Source organism: Pyrus communis, chromosome 5 (assembly GCF_041283825.1).
Source record: "Pyrus communis isolate YQ-2024b chromosome 5, ASM4128382v1, whole genome shotgun sequence".
In the NCBI taxonomy this organism is placed as follows: domain Eukaryota; kingdom Viridiplantae; phylum Streptophyta; class Magnoliopsida; order Rosales; family Rosaceae; genus Pyrus; species Pyrus communis.
In genome coordinates this window covers 21392915-21413412 of record NC_142569.1, presented here as the reverse complement: position 1 = coordinate 21413412, position 20498 = coordinate 21392915, and the positions used below count along the sequence as shown (strand labels likewise).

Genomic DNA, 20498 nt, shown 5'->3' with positions numbered 1-20498 from the left:
GATTGATTAACTATAATAGGGGTGGTTCATTATGGAATCCCAAACCAAAAATAGGCTCCCGAATCCAAACCTAAAATTTTCGGGACGATAATTTGAAGACCAATCCAGAATCGAAATTTCGTCATTCCCAATTTTCAGGATTCCCTAAATATGTTTTGGTATTTCGGGATGGATCGTGATTGGATTTTGGGTTTTTGGGTTTTTTGGTCGAAATTTGATATTTTTTGGATGTGAGCTAAAATTTGGGCTTTTGGCCTAAAATTTTGTTCCCTAATTTCATAGCAATAAAAATTTAGGTTTTTTTACCAATTTATTCATACCAAGTCAAATTGATGTTCCAAAGTTCCAAATGACTTAATTTCATACTTATATTTCTAATATTATCTACTATCAAACTACTTAAATTCAACATTCAACATGCATGCAACCAAAATAAATATATATATTTTTGGTTCTATTTAGGAACCATTGAATATGTAATCTCAATTCTCGTACCGAAAAGTTCGGGATCGTTTCGGTATGAATTCTGAAAAATTTGGTATTATAGGTTTGAGAATTTTTCAGTTGTGACATCCCACATCGCCCAGGGGAGTGATCCTTATATGTATATTCTCATCCCTACCTAGCACGAGGCCTTTTGGGAGCTCATTGGCTTTGGGTTCCATGGGAACTCCGAAGTTAAGCGAGTAGCGCGCGAGAGCATTCCCAGGATGGGTGACCCATCGGGAAGTTCTCGTGTGAGTTCCCAAAAAAAAAAAACCGTGAGGGCGTGGTCGGGGCCCAAAGCGGACAATATTGTGCTACGGTGGTGGAGCAGGCTCGGGAAGTGGTCCCCCCGGGCGGGGATGTGACAATTTGGTATCAGAGCCTAACCCTGATCGCGTATGTGCCGACGAGGACGTCGGGCCCCTAAGGGGGGTGGATTATGACATCTCACATCGCCCAGGGGAGTGATCCTTATATGTATATTCCCATCCCTACCTAGCACGAGGCTTTTTGGGAGCTCACTGGCTTCGAGTTCTATGGGAACTCCAAAGTTAAGCGAGTAGCACGCGACAGCATTCTCAGGATGGGTGATCCATCGAGAAGTTCTCGTGTGAGTTCCCAAAAACAAAACCATGAGGGCGTGGTCGGGCCCAAAGCGAACAATATAGTGCTACGGTGGTGGAACGGGCCCAGGAAATGGTCCCCCCAGGCCGAGATGTGACATTTTCAGTATCAGAATTTTTTTTGTTTGGTTTGGGATTTGCGGAAAATTTTCCAGCCGTAGACTATAATCAAGAAAACAAGGCTCCCCAAAGCTTGAAGCAATTTTAGCATATTTGTCAAAGAAGTACAAAGGAAGGAAAAGAAAGGATAAAGTTGTAAAGAAAGCAGCTACGGTGGTGGAGCGGGCCCAGGAAATGGTCCCCCCAGGTTGAGATGTGACATTTTCAGTATCAGAATTTTTTTTTTTTGGTTTGGAATTTGCGGAAAATTTTCCAGCCGTAGACTATAATCAAGAAAACAAGGCTCCCCAAAGCTTGAAGCAATTTTACCATATTTGTCAAAGAAGTACAAAGGAAGGAAAAGAAAGGATAAAGTTGTAAAGAAAGCAAGGGTCCGACGTGGCCGAACTTATCCTAAAACGCGCGCGGTGCATTACAGTGTGACATGTCCCCTGGACCCCACCTCAGAGAGAGGAGACCCCACCATGACGTTGACCGCATAGGAGGGAGTCATGATCCAGCGGCAGGCCCACCACGGCCCCTCCCCTATATCGTTTTCTTCTCCGGATTTCGCACACGAACACGAGTGGCTCTAACAATCCAACACCTCTCCAACGACCATTTCCCCATCTACCTCACAATTCCACCTGCACCAAAAACCCTAAAATTCAATCCCAAAATTCTCCCAAAGAAGCTCAGCAGCTATGTGGAGCGGTGGCGAAGCTAGTGGTAGTGGCGGTGGCGGTGGTGCTGGCGTCGGCCGTGGAATCTACTGGGGACGGAAGGAGGAGGTCTCTGATTCCAAAGGAATCGTTGTTATCTTCGCTTGGGTTTCGATTCAGGAGAGGCACTTGCAGAATCACGTGGATTTATACTCGTCTCTCGGTTGGAATTCCCTCGTTTGCCATTCCCATTTTCTCCATGCGTAAGTGGATTTTCTTTTCTCGCTTTTTCTCACCACCCAAACAGAACAAACATTTACATGAGCTGTTTTTTTTTTCGGATTCTTTTTGTACTGAATCTTTCGTGGCTTTGCTTGTATTTGGTAGATATTTGGTTTATGATTCATGGATGGGTTTAAAGATTGGATTTTTATTCACTTTTTGCTGCATTTTGAGCTTATTTTTTTGCTCTGATGATGACATTATGTGCAGATTCTATCCCGAAAAGGCCATGTCGTCCGCCTTTGTTATTCTCAACGCGCTTGTTGAGGTCAGCTTCCTTCCCAGTTTGCCAATTTCTTATTAATTGCTTCTTCAGATTTTGATCCATATGTTAAATATGGAGCTATGATCTGATTCCGGGGATAATGACTGTATGGTTAGTTGTGTGTGTATGTGTATTACTCGCCCAATGGCGAGAAAGAACCCAACTCTTATATGGCGTAAAATCCTATCCCCATCCCATTCTAACTTCGAATTGCTTTTAATGCCGGTGGAATTTGGCATGCATAGCTTTTAATTTTGCTCAAGTTTAATCTATGGAGTGTCCTGTTATTTATTTATTTTGCGTATGCAGGAGCTAAGGGTTAAGCCATGTCCTGTAGTCTTTGTGGCTCTTTCTGCTGGTACAAAAGCTTGTATGTACAAGGTTTTTCGGGTAAGTTCTGTGAGTAGTGGATACCCGACTTTGTATTTGGTACTGATAAGTTGATTTCTGGAATGTTAGAAGTCGTAACTAGTCTTTTCTGATTTCATTACAATGGTTGTACTGTGTAATATAATAGCTTTGAAAAATGTAAATGCAGATTATTGACGGAATTTGTGAAGGTCAGCTTTATCCAGTATGTGTTTCTTTGTAGTTTCAGTTAAAAATTGTGCAGTAATTTGTTCATAATGCCCATTTGATCCCACATGTTCATTTTGAAACTCTGTTCTTATTAGTTATTTAACTTTGTGAAGGCTGAATATCAATTGGTCAGAAAGTGTATTACTGGACACATCTATGATTCTGGTCCAGTTGATTTTACAAGTGATCTGGGCAGTCAATATGCTCTACACCCAACCATTCTAAAGATGCCTGGATCATCAAAACTGGTTTCTTGGGTAGCTAAAGGCATTGCTTCCGGTTTGGATGCGTTGTATCTTACTAGATTTGAATCCCAGTGCGCTGAGTATTGGCACGCTCTGTTTTCGTCTGTTGTAAGTTGTCATTCAGCCTTTACTCATCTATAGCTGTCTATTGTTTGTTTGTGTTAGTTAATGGACTTATTTAAGTTTTTTTCTGTAGAATTTGGGTGCTCCATTTCTCGTTCTGTGCTCTGATAAAGATGATCTGGCCCCCTATCATATTATCTGCAATTTCACTCAACGTTTACAAGAACTTGGAGGAGATGTCAAGCTTGTGAAATTGAATGGCTCCCCTCACCTAGGTTTGTCTCAAAACATTTTCCTTTTTATCCGTCCTTTTCTGTAATTTTAATATCCTTAGAGTGAACTACCTACGAAAGTTATATCGCTCATCAGCAGGTATCTGGAAACCAGTAGACATAGCTTAGCACTGCTCTCTAACATTATCTTTATAGTAATTGGATATCTGTAAGAAATTATATCATTTTGTTTGGGTGATGTTATGGCATGTCAAGCGCGTTCAACAGGCAACTCTCTTGAACAGTATAAAATGTCCTATTGAAATTGTCTGAATCCTTGTGGGCACCATCGTATTTTGGACAAACATAAGGTAAAAGCAATAGATGCAAAAGTTTTAAAATCATATGGTTAAAGCTTTGTTTAGTTTTAGGAGGTTCGGGGGATTTTCATTCTCTTAGTTGGAGGCCGTGATTCAGTCAGTCTTGTAACATTAAACATGTGGTATATTTCATGCCAATCTATGGTAATGGGGAGTCTAGACCTGGTGCTGACCTTCAGTCCAACATGATCATTGGTAAAATGAACTTGCACAATTGCAGATATAGATAGTTCTGCTCGGATATATAAGTAGCACATAGAATTTTTCACATTTTTAACTCTCGGTTTACTTCAATGCTTGTGGCACATAAGAACTAAACTTAAATAATTTTATGTTTGTTTCAGGTCATTATAAGCATTATCCAATACAGTATAGGTCTTCCGTTACTCATTTTCTTGAAAAGGCTGCCTCGGTATTTTCTCAAAGAATTAAAGAACTTGAAGGTGAAAATACTAGCATGGAAGGCATGCAAGATGAGATATCTGAACTAATATGTGATCTCCAGAAAGCAGCAGTTAACTCTAATCAGAGCCTTAGAAGAGTTGCAGTGGAGCCAAGTGACCACTTCTTCTTGCCAAGTTCAGCTGAGAATCAAAATAGTACAGGCTCTGGGTCTTTACAAGATGAACAAAAAGAAAGATCCGTCTCTCTGCCCAGTCCCCCAAGCATTAGTGCACATAGTGTACTCGGCCAAGTCCTGTTTGATGTTTGTGTCCCTAAGAACGTTGAGGGTTGGGATATTAAATTTTGCGGGTCTTTGAATGGGCAGCCATTTGCCTCTGCTCGTAGGAATTCACCTCCTCGTGGTCTCAAAAGCTTTCGTCGCTCAAGATTATGACTTCTCTTATGGGTTAGCGGGAATAGATCACTGAAGATCCCGAGAGATTCGATACAGATATGATTCCAACAGGATGGTGCACAATGAATTAGTGGTTGCAACCAAGGTGAGGACTGTCTTTTCAGGCATCTTCAGGGGTATCCAGAGTAAACCATGCTTATTCCAACTTGTTGGTCTGGTCCTGTGGAATGAAGTGTACAGAATGTACAGATGGAACGCAGGATAATCACGTGTGTATAACAACGTAACGTATATATGTTTAATATAGATTTTGTCTATCTGATGAAGCATCGAAATGCATAGATGCCGGTGATCTCGACGGTTGATGATGATACATATCGCCAGGAGTGAGGTCAGCTGTGACGCCGCCCGAAACGACCATGAAGGGAGTAACTATGACAGTAGATGTTGGATGAATCATGACTAGGATTTGTACACTGTAAATAGGAGGAAGATGGATGTTGTAACTTTTCCTGAATAAGCTAATAAAAACTAGATATACATCAGAAAATTTTGGTTTGACTCAATTTCTTTAAAGGACAGACACGTGGAGAAAATTTTACTTGTACTTGATATTTTTTTCGATTCTCAACTCGTTTATTGACATGGTTGATTATTTAGTACTGATTGAAAGCATTGAGGACGAATATGACTCATGAAGGCATATAAACTTGTAATGTCGACCTTCTCTTGCCATTTCCAAAATGATGTTTGCCGTATCGGCAAATCATTATTACGAAATTTTGAATCTCAACCCATAAGTACGTTCCTTCTTCGTCAAGATAACACTAGTGGCGGTGCATTGTGTGCATACCCGAATAACTAGGTGATCCGAGTATTGATACGTTTATCTATTATGAATGAATATGGTGTTTATGCTGTTGATATTATCGATACTTCAATTACGTAATTATAGATATATATTGCTTTGATATGCTTGTCGGTAACAAATAACTGATGATGTGGCAACATCTTATTTTTGAACTACTTTTACCTTCTACTCTTCTCGTAGTTTAATCCATTAAATTCAATTTTGATTTATTTAACATAATGGCTAGAAAATAAAGATGCGTTTGACGAAAAGCAAAACACAGTGACTAGTGACTAGAGAGGTGGTAGAGCTCTCAGGCTGAGAGTTTATCAAACACCTAAAACTTCATGCTGGCCATGAACGTCAAGCAAGAAGAAGAAGTCTCTGAATCTGAGTATTTCCCAGAAGAAAAAGAAGAACACGACCATGAAGAAGAAGACAGCTTGACCGTTTCCCATAAGTATCAGTACAATGTACCTTGTTTTTGTGATTTTCGACACGGTCCTTATATTTTGAGCGGTTTTACTTTGTATTCTGCTGCATGTCATGACTCAAAAACCAATAATTTGGATGATATTTGTCCTCAATTATTTTGGAGCTGACCCCGCCGTCTTTGTCAAGTCTATGATACGTTCAAACGTGTCCTCTTAACTGTTGCGCCAAGTTTAGAAGGAATTTGTGTAACTAATTATGTTCTTAATTTTTCTATTGACGGACAGTGCCATTTGTATTTGCCATTCCCTCGAAGTTGAAGGTGGGGAAAAATATAGAGTGACGTTTCTTGGGGAGAGGAGGATAGTCAGTGCTGGATGGCAAAAGTTTTCTACTGCGAAGTTACTTGTTGGCGACCGTTTAGTTTTCCATTTGGTCAGGCCCTTGAAGTTTAAGGTAGTCACTGTTGTTTCCGGGGACATAGTTCTCTTTCTCGTAAATTTTACAAGAAACAGCTTGGTTCTTATTACCCTCTTGTCCACTTAGTATGGTGTTCTTGCTAGTGCTAGGATGAAGCGTATCTACCATTGCATGTGGTTTATCGGTCTAATTTCTTGATATCTACCGTGCGGATTAGTTTACTGTTCTCTCATACACAATGTTGCAGCTGGTTTACATAATTGGAAGACACGGTCTACCAGATGTCGATGCAGCTTTTAGCCTCTTGAAAATGAAATCCTGCGCCAAAAAAGAAGTGTTTGGTATACTCTCTCTCCCTCTCTTAGAAATTATGAGATCATTGCATGTGCTTCAGAAATGTTAACTTGGCCAAATATTATGCAGAGAAAAACCATCTAATGACTCCTCCAAGAGACGTTTTCCAAGGCAACATTCAAAAGTACTAATCCCGAGCTTGTTGACAACCAATCTGAGGGTAACAATGAGGACTTCGGCTCCACCTTAGCGGAAATTACATTTCGAGGACCAGCAGCTGATTTTGGAGATTTTAGAATGATTGATAATTTTGCCATTCTTGTGAATGGTGTGACTAAATATTCTCAACTCGCTGTGCAGGTTAGGACTATCTATTATGACCTATGCTGCTCAGAAGGCTCATTTCTGCATGAAAATCTCCTCAAAAGTATTGACAGTAATTTGGCTGCTGAAATAATATCCGAGACTACCAACATCGCTAATGCCGTTAGAGCTTGCAAGCTGCCCCCCTCTCATGCTGATTGTGTAATGTGGGAGAACACTTTACATGCCTCTGAGCTGTTGGATTTCTACGTGTGAGACTGAAGGGGCGCCTGAGCATGCCCTTCAAATACGAAGTGGCTATGAAATCAAAGAGGTATTATGAAGCTAATTTGAGCAAGTTGGTACGAGGGAGAAGATCAGAGATCTTGATTCAAAGCTTTTGGAGTTGAAAGAGACGATGGTAAGTTTTGATGCCTAAGATAAGGGCTTTAAAAAGAATTTCGAGGAACTGCGAACCTCTTTTCCATGAAGATTTTGAAGCTCCATGGTGTTTAGAAGTGAAAAAAAAATACACTCAAGCCCTTTTAGGGTTTTAGAAGAACTCAATGGCTCAGATGATTTTGTTTTTCTTCAGCAAGTAGATCTAGGGATTTCACATACTTCAGTTGGTTGTAATCCAATATGCGTAGCATTATCTAATCAAATCCTTTGCTCATTTTTTTCTTCTTGAATACTGTTTGGACTGTAATTATTTGTTCTTTTACTTGCAATGCACGTTTAAAATGGGGAGCCTTACATCATTCTCTCATGTTTTGGATACAATAGTTCAATTCTCTTCTTCAAAGTGTTTGCTTTTTGGGAAATGCCCTTCAAATTTAGACGCAACGTCATCTTGATACCTCATTCCTAAAACATAGCTAATATAAGGCACAATGTTACGTTTTAGTTTTCATGTTAGACCCTCGTTAATTTGTCAAATTGGTTGTTAAATGATAATATAAGAAATGTGTGCCTTAGGTAAATATTAATTTTAACCATAATAATATCACTTTACATGATACGCTGCATCGTCAATACCCAAATAATCAAATAGATTCGGTTTGGTTTGTTACTATGTCTTAAGTTCTGACTCTTTTAACTCCAAAAGTCAACAAAACAAAAAGAAATTTGCACAAATGCGACCTGAGTTCTCTGTTTTCTTCATCAGCAAAACTTCTCACTCTTATCACTTGAAAAACTGTAGAAAAATTACCCCATAATTTTGGTTTCAAACCCACTCAGGGTCCAATTTTGGTGACCAGTTTATTTTCTCTAATTGTTTGTAAATATTCTTTCCTATTTCCTATTCTCTGTTAACCGAATTAACTGAAAAATCTTGTAAGAATACAGGATTGTCAGTGACTTGGCGGTGGTTGTAATCCCATGATGTCTCAAAGTAATCTCATGATCCGAACTGTCTATGTTTTACATTGTGGGGTGGCCCAACCAAGTATTTAGCGCCGTATTAAGTTATTGGTTAGCGCTGGGTGCTAGACATTGGTATATTTATGTGCACTTAAATTTGGTTAGGCAGGGTCTTCCTAAGAAACTCTGCTGTGAGAATTGCCAGAACAAGATAAGATGATTGTTTTGGAAGACGAGGGATGAATTCCAAACGAGTTACCTTGTGGAGGGAGAAGGTCAAATATCAGATATCAGATATTCGGTATGAACATGATAGTGAACATCTTGGTTTTGAATTTTCGGATGGACCTAGATGATGTTCACTGTAATCGTCAAGGGTTCAATCATAATTTCTGAGCTTTCAAAACAGTCTTGCCAAGCAGTCAAGAACTCGTTCCTTGATGAACACGTTCTCCAGGGTCTGAAGAGCAAACTGATTGATGGGGTCATTTCTGAGACGTTCAACATCGCAGATGCCATTAGGATAAGACTTTGAAAGCCTTTGAGGTTTAGGCATGAATGTCAGATTCCTGCGTGCCCGGCTACACCAGCTTGTAAGTCTTGCTTCGCGGGCCAAGAAGGATGAGGAGCTTGGACTCCAAGCCTTGGAGGCAAAGCTTTTGCAAGTTAAAGAGTCCATAACTAGTCTCGACTCAAAACCGCAAATACAAGTTCCGAGAAGCTTGAGCTTATGTTCCAAGTGATTTCTAGAAAAATGCTTTTGGAGCATTTCTATGACCCAAAATCACTTTTAGCCCTTCATTAGCAATACTAAATCGTCCAAAAAAAAAAATAAAAAAAAAAAAAAAAAAAAACTATTGTCAATGACAATAGCAAAACATAGAAAAGTATAAGCAGGGTCTACCACGCTTCTAAAAAACGTGTGTTTTTTTCAAAACATAGTGAACAATGGCTATTTAATGAAATTTCAAATGATAAGTATACCTCTATATATTTTACATATGAGCCGGGGCTAGTGAACATGAAAAAAAGTTACGGAGGTGGGCTAGGGAAATTTTTTTGTATAGCCTGGACAAGTGAGCTGGTCCAAGTCTCATATGTTAGAATTTCTCCCTAATTAGGAGAATGACTAAGGTAGTTTATCGCAACAGTAGCGTTTTGAACTACTGATATAAGGTTAAATGTAAGCTTATTTTCGAATAAACTTTTATTAATAGTCCGACAAATAATACCATAATAATTATAAACCCATTCCGTAGACGACACTCTTCTTGACTAGAGGCTGTCCAAGGAACATATTATTTGGCTTTATGCTAGTTGTCTTGTTAATTATGAGAGCTCCGTATTTTCTGTGTTTTGGAAGCCATGCACATCACTTCCACATCAGAGAAGACTAGTATGAAAGCTTGCTATCTTTTTAGTTTCCAAAAAAAAAAAAAAAAAAAAACTTGCTATCTTTTTTCAGCGGAAACGGCGGCAGCCTGAAATTTTACCATATTTACTTGCCATTTGTCTCTTTTCTCCCCACTTTATTTCTAAACTTTTCAGTCTAATTAATGCCACTCAAAGCTATCTACTTTTAGTCCAAAAAAATAAAAAAAATTCTTTTATCACTCATTTGTATAATTATTTATATCATCTTTATTATTTATATTATCTTTATAATAGCGATGAGATTCAAATACATTGACGAACTTTACCTTTATTAAAAAGATAGTACAAATAACAGTACAAGTAGGTGGTAAGTATTGTATCACTCCCAAAAAATTAAGCCAAGTATTCCTCATGATAAATTTAAAAACACAAGATTAGAGTAAATCTTCAATAGCCCGAACTATTCGATAATTCAACTTTATATCTATTAAATTGACAAGTAAACATATTATTTTTTTCAATTCAATCCCCACTGTTTATATTATGTATTACTGATTAGTCCAAACTATTAAAGAAAATTTGACAAAGTCAATTCATAATTGAATTTTAGAACTTCGTGATCATAAGACAACACAAGTTATACTACAACTTGGTCTTTGCTCGAAGTTTGCCCATAGAGTTTTTAGACGGTTTACCTAACGAAGGAATGGGAGAACTTAAAAATATGGAAAGTATGAAAAGAGAATTGGATCAACTACTCCTAGTTGATATGAATCATGATTTTAGGTCTTTATTTTTTATTTTATTTTTTTATTTTTTGAACTAAGGGGAAGGGGGTCGGTTTAGCCTCACAAGCAATAGTGTCATCCAAATTTGTCTTTGGCGAGAATTGAACCTAAAACCTCTTACTTACTAGTGAAGAAAAATACAACTAAACCGTAGTACTAATTATAAATTTTAAAGGGAAGCTAACACTTCTTTTTATTTTTCATGAGTTGATAAATACAAAGAAAACTTACAAAGTGAAATGGTTCTCATACCTATACTTTTATAAAACGAAGGAAACTCAAACTAATTAAGCCCGATTGTGAGAAAAGGAAAAATCATTTATCAAACTGTATCAATATGCCATTTTTTATTACAAGTAATAGTACCTTAGTCTTTTGTTGAAGTTTGCCCATTGAGCTTAGACGGTTTACGTTTATAACTACGTATTAAAACTTAGATATAGTAAATGGATAATGCTATCCACACATCTATATTTACTTTTTACACATTCTTTTTAGTTTTCAGGTTGTTAGATCGAATGAGATGAAAAAAATTAATAGCCAAAAGTTAACAAATATATGTGAAAGATAAAAATAGGTGTGTGAATAATACTATCCATAGAAATAAGTTAGAATGATTACTCGAACTAAGCTAAGCTCAATTTTGAGAAAAGAAAAACTCATTTATCAAATTGTGTCATTGCATTATTATTTTTTTTCTTTTTATAAATGATATTATTATTTTAATTTAGAGAAATGCTAAGGGACACTCTCTCAAAAGTGAGACTCTCTATGGACTCTTTGCCATCTTATAGTTTTTACACAATATTTTATAATATTAAAACGTAAATTATCGTTAACTGTGAAGTGACAGAAAGTCTACGAAGTCTGAAGATTCCACTTTTGAGTAATCCACCACTTATTCTGTCAATTCCTCATTTAGTAACAAATTTTCAAAACATTTTAACCAAACTCAAGTTTAATTAATCCATCTTGATTAGACTACCCCAGTCTAACTAAACATACCTTATAAAAATTAAAAAAAAAAAATAAATAAATAAAAAGTCTAACTAAACATAAGCATCCTGTTTAATTGACGGCTCGGCTCGGCTTCTCTTTACAAAGGAGTTGGAGTAAAATATTGGGAAATATTTCCCTCCAAAACCACCCACCCACTACAAACTCCACCTCTGTCCGTACGGTCAGCTCTGTAATGATCTCAGATCGCAGCCAGTACCTTCCCATTCCGTACGGTCAGCTCTCTAATCAAAACCCGGTCAGGCCGGTCACGCTTCCCTATAATCCCACTACTCTCTCTTTCTCTCCTCTCTCTCCATTTGACTCTCTCTTCCATCACGGAAACCCGAATCCCATTTCTTCGTTCTCTATTTTTTTTCTTCAGCTTCTGCTCAGAGCCACAACCGCCGTCCGATTCTCAGTCCCACCGCGCCTTCCTTGCTCCGCCGTACTTCTTCTCAACGCTGTCGGCATGCCCGGACTCAGTCTTCTCCGCCAGGTACGTACTTAGCGCAACTCGCCGTTACATCTCCCTCTCAAACCCCACAAACTAAGCTACCCTTTTGTGAAAAAATATTTTTGCTTTTCTGGGTGTGCATAGAGCTTCGTGGTGTGGAAGATGAGGTTGCGGACAAGCTCGGTTTCGAGAAGGTCTCGGAAGATTTCTTCGGAGACTGCAACTCCAACGCTGTACTCTTCCGCCACAAAAAGACCGGCGCCCAAATTATGTCTCTGTCTAACGACGACGACAGAAAGGTCTTCGGAATTGTTTTCCGAACACCGCCGTGAGTTCTCTTCCAAAATTCCCTTCGTTTTCATGTAATGCAGTTGCCCATTTCGGCTTTTCGCCTATGTGTTTGTTAATTTTGTTCAACTGTTGATGAAGGATCGATTCGACTGGAGTCGCTAACATACTGCAGCAGAGTGTGTTATTGTTGGATTTGTGACCAAGTGGACAACAAGACAATATAACTTTCGGCTATTAAAATATGAAAAAGGTGGACAACACCTTACCTTGTTTTAGGGAAGAAAAAAAGGGAAAAGGTTTTCTTTCTCTTCTACACCCGTGGGTTTTGGTCCTTTATGTTTTGGTGGTTGCCTTTGCAGCCTAATAATAAAGAAGAGAAAGAGATAGAAAGCTACGGAGGGTGAGTAGAAAGTGTGGAGCTCATTTTACGTTTTGAGCTGAATACAGAGAGCAAGGAGAGCAGAGGAGAGAGCATTCGACTCTCCCATTTGAAACAGTGCTGCTCCTTCCCATTTGTTTGTAATCCCCTTTTGTTAGTGATCACTCAATCAAAGATATTTGTGCTACATTTTGTGGAGCTATTGGGTGTATGTGGGCTATTGGGTTTGAGAGTTAAAACTCTATTTGTAATCTCTTTTTGACATTAGTGGAATTTCCTCGCCGTCTCGGAACTGGATGTAGGCTTACGCCGAACCAGTATAAATCCTTGTGTTTTTTATTGGATTATTTGTCTTGTCATATCACCATATTAGCTTTGGTTTCATATTTGAAGCTTCCGCACAACAGTTATATGGGTCAAGAAAGTATCCGGTGAAAAAGCCATTTGATGAGTTGGTTAAGGGGAGCTACAGTACCTCTCTGCATGCTAAAACAATGGCTGATAGGACCTACTACTCTGGTTCTTGCACAACTACAAAGGTAAAAACGAGCTGGCAAAGTGGAAAGGAAATTACAATGTGGGTGTGTGAAGAATGTATTTATTCTGTATTCCAAACTTACATGGTTTTCGTAACTGAACCAGGAATTGTATAATATGGTTGATGTACACCTTGATGCCGTTTTCTTTCCTAAATGTTTGGAGGACGTCCAGATTTTCCAGCAACAGGGTTGGCTTACGAGCTCAATGACCCTTCCGACGATATATCTTATCAAGGTTGGACATTTGATACATGTGCCCAGTTCTCGTATTCTTGGTTTCCATTCCTTTGACAAAGTTTATGTTTCTTAATTGGTTATACGTTTAATTCTTTTCCTAGTATGAGACCAATGTGGCATTTCCTCTTAAATGAATTGTGGACATAATTTCAGGAGTTGTCTTCAATCAGAGGAAAGAGTTCTATTCTCGGCCTTTGCCTGAAGATATACTGAGGCTGATTGCTCAACAGGCAAGCTTTCCTTCTACTTCTTTCGTCCAATCGTTTATTGTTTATGTTTGTGGAGTCTTATTCTTTAGTACACCCCAGTATGCTTATGATTTGAGCACCCAAGTATTCTTTGTTAAATCAGATTTTCTCTTGCTGATGAATCATACCTAGCTTCTGTCCCTGTCTCTGTCTCTCTCTAATTCATGTAAATCATTATCTGATGCATAATACTAAGCTAAGTGCTTAATAAAACCATCTGCATACCTACTTAAATAACATTATAGCTTCTGGGTGCAAAATCACTTACTCGTGTGCTTGCTACAGTGATACCGTTCAGATTTGTTTGTGGTAGAGTTTGTTGAGATCATGTTTTCTGTTGATATACCAGCCATCCGTTTTGCTGACTTGGTAATTAGCTATACAGTCATCTGTTATCATTGACGCATAGAGGGCTACTGGTTTGGTTATTATGTTTGCTTAGTGTCATCTGTTTTTTCTTTTAAATTTCTCCGTATTAATATAACACATCTGGTTTCCATTTTTTGCAGGCCATATTCCCAGACAGTACCTATGGTGTTGACTGTGCAGGGGATCCAAAAATTATTCCGCAACTGACATTTTGAGGACTTTAAGGTTTGTTGTGTTTACTAAGGATGAAGATTAGTTATCTGGGATATGAGATATGTACCATGATAGATTTTGAAACTGTGATTGTTTATGTGTTATGAGTCTCGTGACATTAAGATGTATTCTTTACGGTTTAGTCATTGGTCCTACAGACTTATATTGTGCTCTCATTTTGTGAAGTCTAACTTTTTACGGTAGCAGAACTATCTTTGCAACTTTTTGAGGAATGCTCTGGAAAATCCTCTGCATGTTGCCCTCAACATAGTCAGCAGAATAATCATCCAAACTTGTGAACCATTTTAAAGACACATTTCACCCTGGGGGCATTTACCTGTAGAATATGGTATTAAGGATTTTACTACAAAAATGTTTTTGACTAATAATTCTGCTTATACGAAACCTTTTGTATGTCAGTCTAGGTGACTTATAGTAGCATTCCACATCCTTTTTTATCTCTAATATTCTATTTAATTTCGATATCTCTCTTCAACCAAAATTCTCTCTCTCAAACTGCATTTTCTACGAACATATGATTCTTGATCTCTATACAAATGCATTGTTTCCTAAGTATTATTTTATTACTATAGACTTTTCTTTCTGATTTTCTGAGAATAAAATTACAGGAGTTCCACCGGAAATACTACCATCCCAGCAACGCAAGGATATGGTTTTATGGAGATGATGATCCAACTGAGCGCTTGCACATTATGAGTGGTATTCAAATAGATCTGTTTCTACGTATATATGTATGAATAATTTTGATTTTCCTGCAAACTATCTTAAGATTGTGGAAAGTAAATTTAAATTTGTTCTATTATCTTACTCTCTCTCAGGGTACCTAGACATGTTTGATGCAAGTTCAGCTCCAAATGAATCAAGGGTTCAACCACAAAGACAATTTTCAGAGCCAGTTAGGATTGTTAAGAACTATCCTTATAATCAACCAGGTGATTTGGAGAAGAAAAATATGGTGTGCTTCAGTTGGTTGCTCTGTGATAGGCTCCTTGACATGGAGACTGAGTGAATGATTGAAGTTTTGGTTCATCATATGTCAGCAACTATTTTGTCTCCATTGAAGACTATCTTGCTTGAATTTGGCTTCACAGATGTTATTATAGAGGTTGATTTTCATCCGCTTCAACCTATATTTACCATTGCATTCATGGGTGTTTCTCATGATGACATTTTGAAGGCACAATTAATAGTCATGACTACACTTATGGTATTTGCGGAGAAAGGTTTCAGTACAGACTCTGTAGAAGCGTCCATGAATACGACGGATTTTATTCTCAGGGAATGCAATGCTGAATCATTTCCTCGAGGCTTGTCCTTGATGCTCCAGTGCATTGTAAGATCTACCACCGCCCCCCCCCCCCCCCCCTCTTCTTCTCTTCTCTCTCTCTTCTTTGGTTTTGTTTCTCCTTTGTTTTCCTTGTTGATAAGATACTTTCCACGTGTTGTAGCCATTTATTCTTGACCATTACATTAATATAGAGAAATTCTTTGTCAACAATCCTCATAGAGTTGTGATAACAACGCAGGTAATCAATTAAATATGTTTGCAGCAAACTTTGGGGCTGTTTTTATTAATCCAAACGATTGACTTCTTTGACAGCCTGATCCACAAAAGGCTTCTCGTGATGAAAAATTTGAGAAAGAAATCTTGAGGAAAGTTAAAGCCGGTATGACAGAAGAAGATCTCGCTGAGCTGGCACTTGCTACCCAGGAGCTGCAACTGAAGCAGAAAACTCCTGACCCACTGGAAGCTTTGAGAAGTGTTCCAAGCCTATCTCTGCTAGACATTCCAAAGGAACCTATTCATGTTCCCACAGAGGTTGTCATAACCTTGAATTTCTGATTGATTGTGTTTAAGTTTGATGCAAGTTTCCTTATGGATTAGTTCCTGCAAGAATAAATAAAAAGTTTCTATCTGTTATATGTAGGTCGTGTATATCAATGGAGTTAAGGTGTTGCAGCATGAGGTCTTCATGAATGATGTCTTTTATATTGACATTGTGTTCCCTTTGAGTTCACTAAAGCAAGAGCTTCTTCCTTAGGTACCTATTTTCTGGTAAGATGTTATCTTCGGTAATAGTCAGCTAATGAGACGGACTATGCCATTGTGTACATGGCATGATGAGCCAGACTATGCCATTTTTGTAGTTTTAATACCCTTACCTTATCACTAATTAACAAATTAAGAAGGCTGAGCTTGATCCTCATTCCTGACAGCCTCCCTTAGATTACTCAATTAGCCAGATTGATGGAAGTGCTGTTTTCTAATCGAATATTTATGTTTTCTATTAGACTTTGAAAAACCTATGCTCAGCTCTTAAATCATGTCAGCCGTAAGGCAATGACGTAATATTTGTAGAACAACCAAGTTAAAGTCATGACTTTTTGTCCAATACTTATGCATGCAAAACATATCCTCCCATTTATGGCATTTTTTGGGTTACATAGAAAAGGTTTCAGCTTCAATTACTTGGGAATTATGCATAATTATAGAACTGCAGGTATTTTTACTAGAAAAATTGTGATTAAATTTTACTTGCTTTTAAAACCAATGGTTATTCTACATGCCAGCATAATCTTGTAGGAAAATGCATATTTGTTGATTTGTAAACAAACAAAACTGAATATTTCTGTGGATCACCGTCATTGATGAATAAGAAACTCATGTTCATGCCCAGTAATTGTTTCTACAAATTGTACTTTTGCAAGCAAAGACGATAGCCTATTACGTTTTAATCGCAAAGCACTAATAATGATAACGATTGTTGCATCACCAGTATGACAATTACACACACAGTAATGAACTGCTTCTTTGCTGACATCATTGTGATGTATACTGATAATAATGTTTGAACAATCAGTTGAGCTGTATGTGATTCTTTAGTAAAGAGTAGTTGTATTTTAGAAGAACAGAAAATTCTTTTAAGCCAAGTTAGATTGTGTTCTTGACAATATCATGATGTCCTTGACAGCTTGTTATTGCTGAACACGATTACAAAAGACATGAATTTTATTCAACTTCATGAATTGGTTAAAAGAAAAACAGGAGGAATATCAATTGATCCAATGACGTCATCTGTGCGGTGCAAGAAAGATCCCTGTGGCCATATAGTTGTTCGAGGGAAAGTCATGGCAGGACGTGCTGAAGACCTATTTGAACTGGTATTGTTTTCCCTCTTATTCCCCGAGTAGCAAATGAGTGTTTCCAGTTTCCTTTGTTTTTTTTTTTTTTTCCTGATCATTAGGGTCTGGGAATTCGAACTTGGATGAAGTGGGCTCCATCCAGCAAAACTCCTGCCCTATTCAAAAATTTAAAAAAACTCAAAGAAAATTTGATAATTTCTCATGGTTTAGGCCATTTGGCCAAGTCAGATTGAGGAACACAGATGTTTTCTTTATCTTACGCTATTAGGCTGTAAATCGTATGAAGTAAATCTCTTGGTGCCATTCTAAATATGAATTACTGGGCTGGAAAATATGTCCCATGCAAAATTGACATTGATCCTTATAAAAGTTCTCTTCGCTAAGTAACCTATATTATAGTTTCTCATTTACTTGCTTTTGCAAGTGGGGAGGTGTCTGGGCATGTAATTGGTGTGCCATTACTCTCTAAATTTTTTTTATCCTTATCTTCTATATCATTATTGCCATTTTTGTTTGGTGCTCAACTAGTGGTTTGGCAGATAATACATCACGGTTTTAATGCTTTCATTTCATGTTATTGTAGATCCACTACATTCTTCAAGAAGTCCGATTTACTGAGCCAGAACCGTTTAAGCAGAAGGTGTCCCAGTTTATAGCTGAGGTATTATAAACTTATTCAAAAACGGCCAATGTCATAATTGCTGATCCTTAACATTCAACCATCAAAGCTTGAGTTTATAATATGTCATTTTCAGCACCAAGACAATGCCAGTCGTCATGAAAATGCTGCAGCAAGAATGGATGCAAAATTAAATGTTTCTGGGTGGCTTCGTGAACAAATATTTGGCGTCAGGTTGGACTAAGTTTTTCCAGTTATTTGTCTTCTGGCCTAATCTTGACTTCCTGTACCTGTTCCTCTCTCTGCAAAGTGTATTGTCCAGAAACCTGGAAATATCTGTTATAATTTCCAGGGCAAATGAAATAAAAATTAACATCTTATTGAAGGATTTAAAAGTTAAGGTTCATTTCAGGACCTTGCCATTTTCGCATTTTTATAAATTATTCTATGAATCTCTTTGAGATGAGGAATAATGTAGGCTGGCATCTTAGCCTATCTTTATTATGAATAACTGGAAAGCTTTCAAGTTTTGTGCAAATATTTCCTTATAGTATGATAATTAAGCATTGACTCAGGAAAAGTAATGGGACAGAGTCAGTTTCTTATACATTTTGTATAATCTCTGTGCTTAGTCAAGTGGAGTTTCTGCAAGCGCTTGCAAAGAAGGTTGATCAAGATTGGGACGGCATTTCTTCATCTCTAGAGGAAATTCGCAAGTCAGTAATTTGTAAGAAAGGTTGCTTCATAATTATGACTGCTGAAGGGAAGAATCTTACTCAATCTCAGAAATTTGTGAGCAAATTTCTGGATTTGCTGCCTAGCAAGTCTCCCTTTGCAAGAAGAACTACTTGGAAAGCTACACTACCTTCTGAAAATGAGGCCATCATAATACCTACGAAGGTTAGAATAAAATTGTCACCGTAACTTTTTTTATGAGTTCTTTTTTTGGGCGGGAATGATATTATTCTTAATCCTTACCTTCTACAGGTTAATCATGTTGGAAAATCTGTTATCCTTCATGACAGTGGTTATCGTATTAATGGAAGTACACTTGTTATATCCAAATTTATTAATGATACATGGTTGCATGATCTGGTAGGAATTAGTGGAGAAGAATCTGCTTCTTGTTACTTTGATATTAACACAGGTACAAATCTGCTCGGTTATAAATTTGCATGGACTTTGAATTTCGGTTTGAGAACCTCACTGTCACTGACGATTTGTTTTGTAGGCGTATTCTCCTTCTTGTCTGATCGTGACCCTAACTTGTTAAAGACGCTTGATGTATACGATGGAACTGGAGATTTTCTACGGAAATTAGAAATGGATGATGATACTCTCAGAAAGGCCATTGTGCTGGCGCTCGGAGATGATTCATACCAACTTCTTGATGACAAAGGTTATAGCGGGTGTGTGTTACTGTTAACTCACTTCTTGTTTTGCAGAAGTCTTGTTTGACACAAATACAAAAGGGAACAAGGACAAAGAAAGAAATTTTTACATCTTATTGTGACTGTTGATGGAAACAACGGAGTGTTTGAATGGTTGAACATTTAAATCTAATGTACACAAAAGTTCGGTGACCATGCCACAATTGTTTCTTAGTTTACTGCTTATCTTATGAACTCTTTCCCATCATTTTCTCTCCTGCAGTTTTTTGAAGCGGGATTTAACAGGAGTCACAGAAGAAGAAAGGCAGAGGAGGCATAAAGAGATTGTCAACCAGGTAAACAGGTTGTATTTGTCGTCTATGTTGCGTTCCAGGGATTTGACAGTACTAAGGTTGCCATCTTGACAAAGTTTTGAAGAAGTTTTAGCTATATTTCTGCTAAAACTAGACATGGACAATAAAGAAAGGAATTTTAACGTCCTACATGGAAAATTTAACAATAGTTGATCAAATTTACTTGTTATATTTACCCAAGTGAAAGTATCATCATCTTCATTGCTCCTAAAACATGATGCATGATTCGTTTTAGATTCTTATATACATAGCATCTATTAAGGCGCATACATGCATAGATTTTACATTATTTTTACGTTGTTTTTCCTTTACCCCGCGTGCAGCTTGAAGGACTTCAAGAAATTTGCAGATGCATTCGATGCAGTTAAAGGCAAAGGCGTTGTGGTCACAGTGGGAGCGCCATTGGGTGTCAAAGCAGCACCAAAAGAAGCGACCTAAACTCTTCAAATTAAAGATAGTGCCCCTCTTCAGCGAGCTCGACATCGTATCTTAAAGGACTACTACTTCAGAAAATGCTGCAAAATTAAAACTGAATGTCACTTTCTTCTGTCTTGGCTTCCAAGTAATTAGATTTATTAGTGAAAAGCAGATATTGACCTTTTACTGTTAATTTCCTTAAGAAGGAAATCTTTGACAGTAACTATCTGCTAAACTATTACTGGGTAACCTTTTGTTTTACTCTGTTAAAAGTTTCCTAATGCAGTGTTAGCAGTTTCTACT

At 37.7% G+C, this 20498-nt stretch overlaps 1 protein-coding gene, 2 long non-coding RNA genes and 2 pseudogenes across 6 annotated transcripts; all 5 read left to right on the top strand.

The window, feature by feature from the left end:
• Positions 1-1778: 1778 nt before the first annotated feature.
• Positions 1779-5245, top strand: LOC137725728 (uncharacterized). Its single transcript, XM_068464498.2, has 7 exons — positions 1779-2133; positions 2363-2420; positions 2727-2807; positions 2956-2991; positions 3110-3349; positions 3438-3579; positions 4241-5245. The coding sequence occupies exons 1-7, from the start codon at positions 1913-1915 to the stop codon at positions 4732-4734; spliced, it is 1272 nt and encodes a 423-aa protein (XP_068320599.2). The 5' UTR covers positions 1779-1912; the 3' UTR covers positions 4735-5245.
• A 1263-nt stretch (positions 5246-6508) lies between these two features.
• On the top strand, positions 6509-7686 carry LOC148696977 (B3 domain-containing protein Os01g0234100-like; annotated as a pseudogene). The gene is made up of 2 exons (XR_015962984.1): positions 6509-6738; positions 6821-7686. The product of XR_015962984.1 is annotated as a B3 domain-containing protein Os01g0234100-like (transcript).
• A 4174-nt stretch (positions 7687-11860) lies between these two features.
• LOC148696976 (uncharacterized) lies at positions 11861-12450 on the top strand. Its single transcript, XR_015962986.1, has 3 exons — positions 11861-12016; positions 12119-12302; positions 12404-12450. It is a non-coding gene; the product is annotated as an uncharacterized LOC148696976 (long non-coding RNA).
• Positions 12451-13061: 611 nt separating this feature from the next.
• Positions 13062-13679, top strand: LOC137725663 (uncharacterized). Of its 2 annotated transcripts, none has more exons than XR_015962985.1 (3): positions 13062-13183; positions 13287-13418; positions 13574-13679. It is a non-coding gene; the product is annotated as an uncharacterized LOC137725663 (long non-coding RNA). The 2 variants fall into 2 exon arrangements; XR_011067534.2 differs by having other exon boundaries at positions 13062-13221; positions 13356-13418.
• Positions 13680-13995: 316 nt separating this feature from the next.
• Positions 13996-20498, top strand: LOC137724951 (presequence protease 1, chloroplastic/mitochondrial-like; annotated as a pseudogene). Its single transcript, XR_015962153.1, has 14 exons — positions 13996-14037; positions 14178-14262; positions 14880-14970; positions 15090-15797; positions 15872-16090; positions 16200-16327; positions 17244-17433; positions 17999-18076; positions 18171-18268; positions 18667-18934; positions 19022-19181; positions 19266-19443; positions 19688-19760; positions 20102-20498. The product of XR_015962153.1 is annotated as a presequence protease 1, chloroplastic/mitochondrial-like (transcript).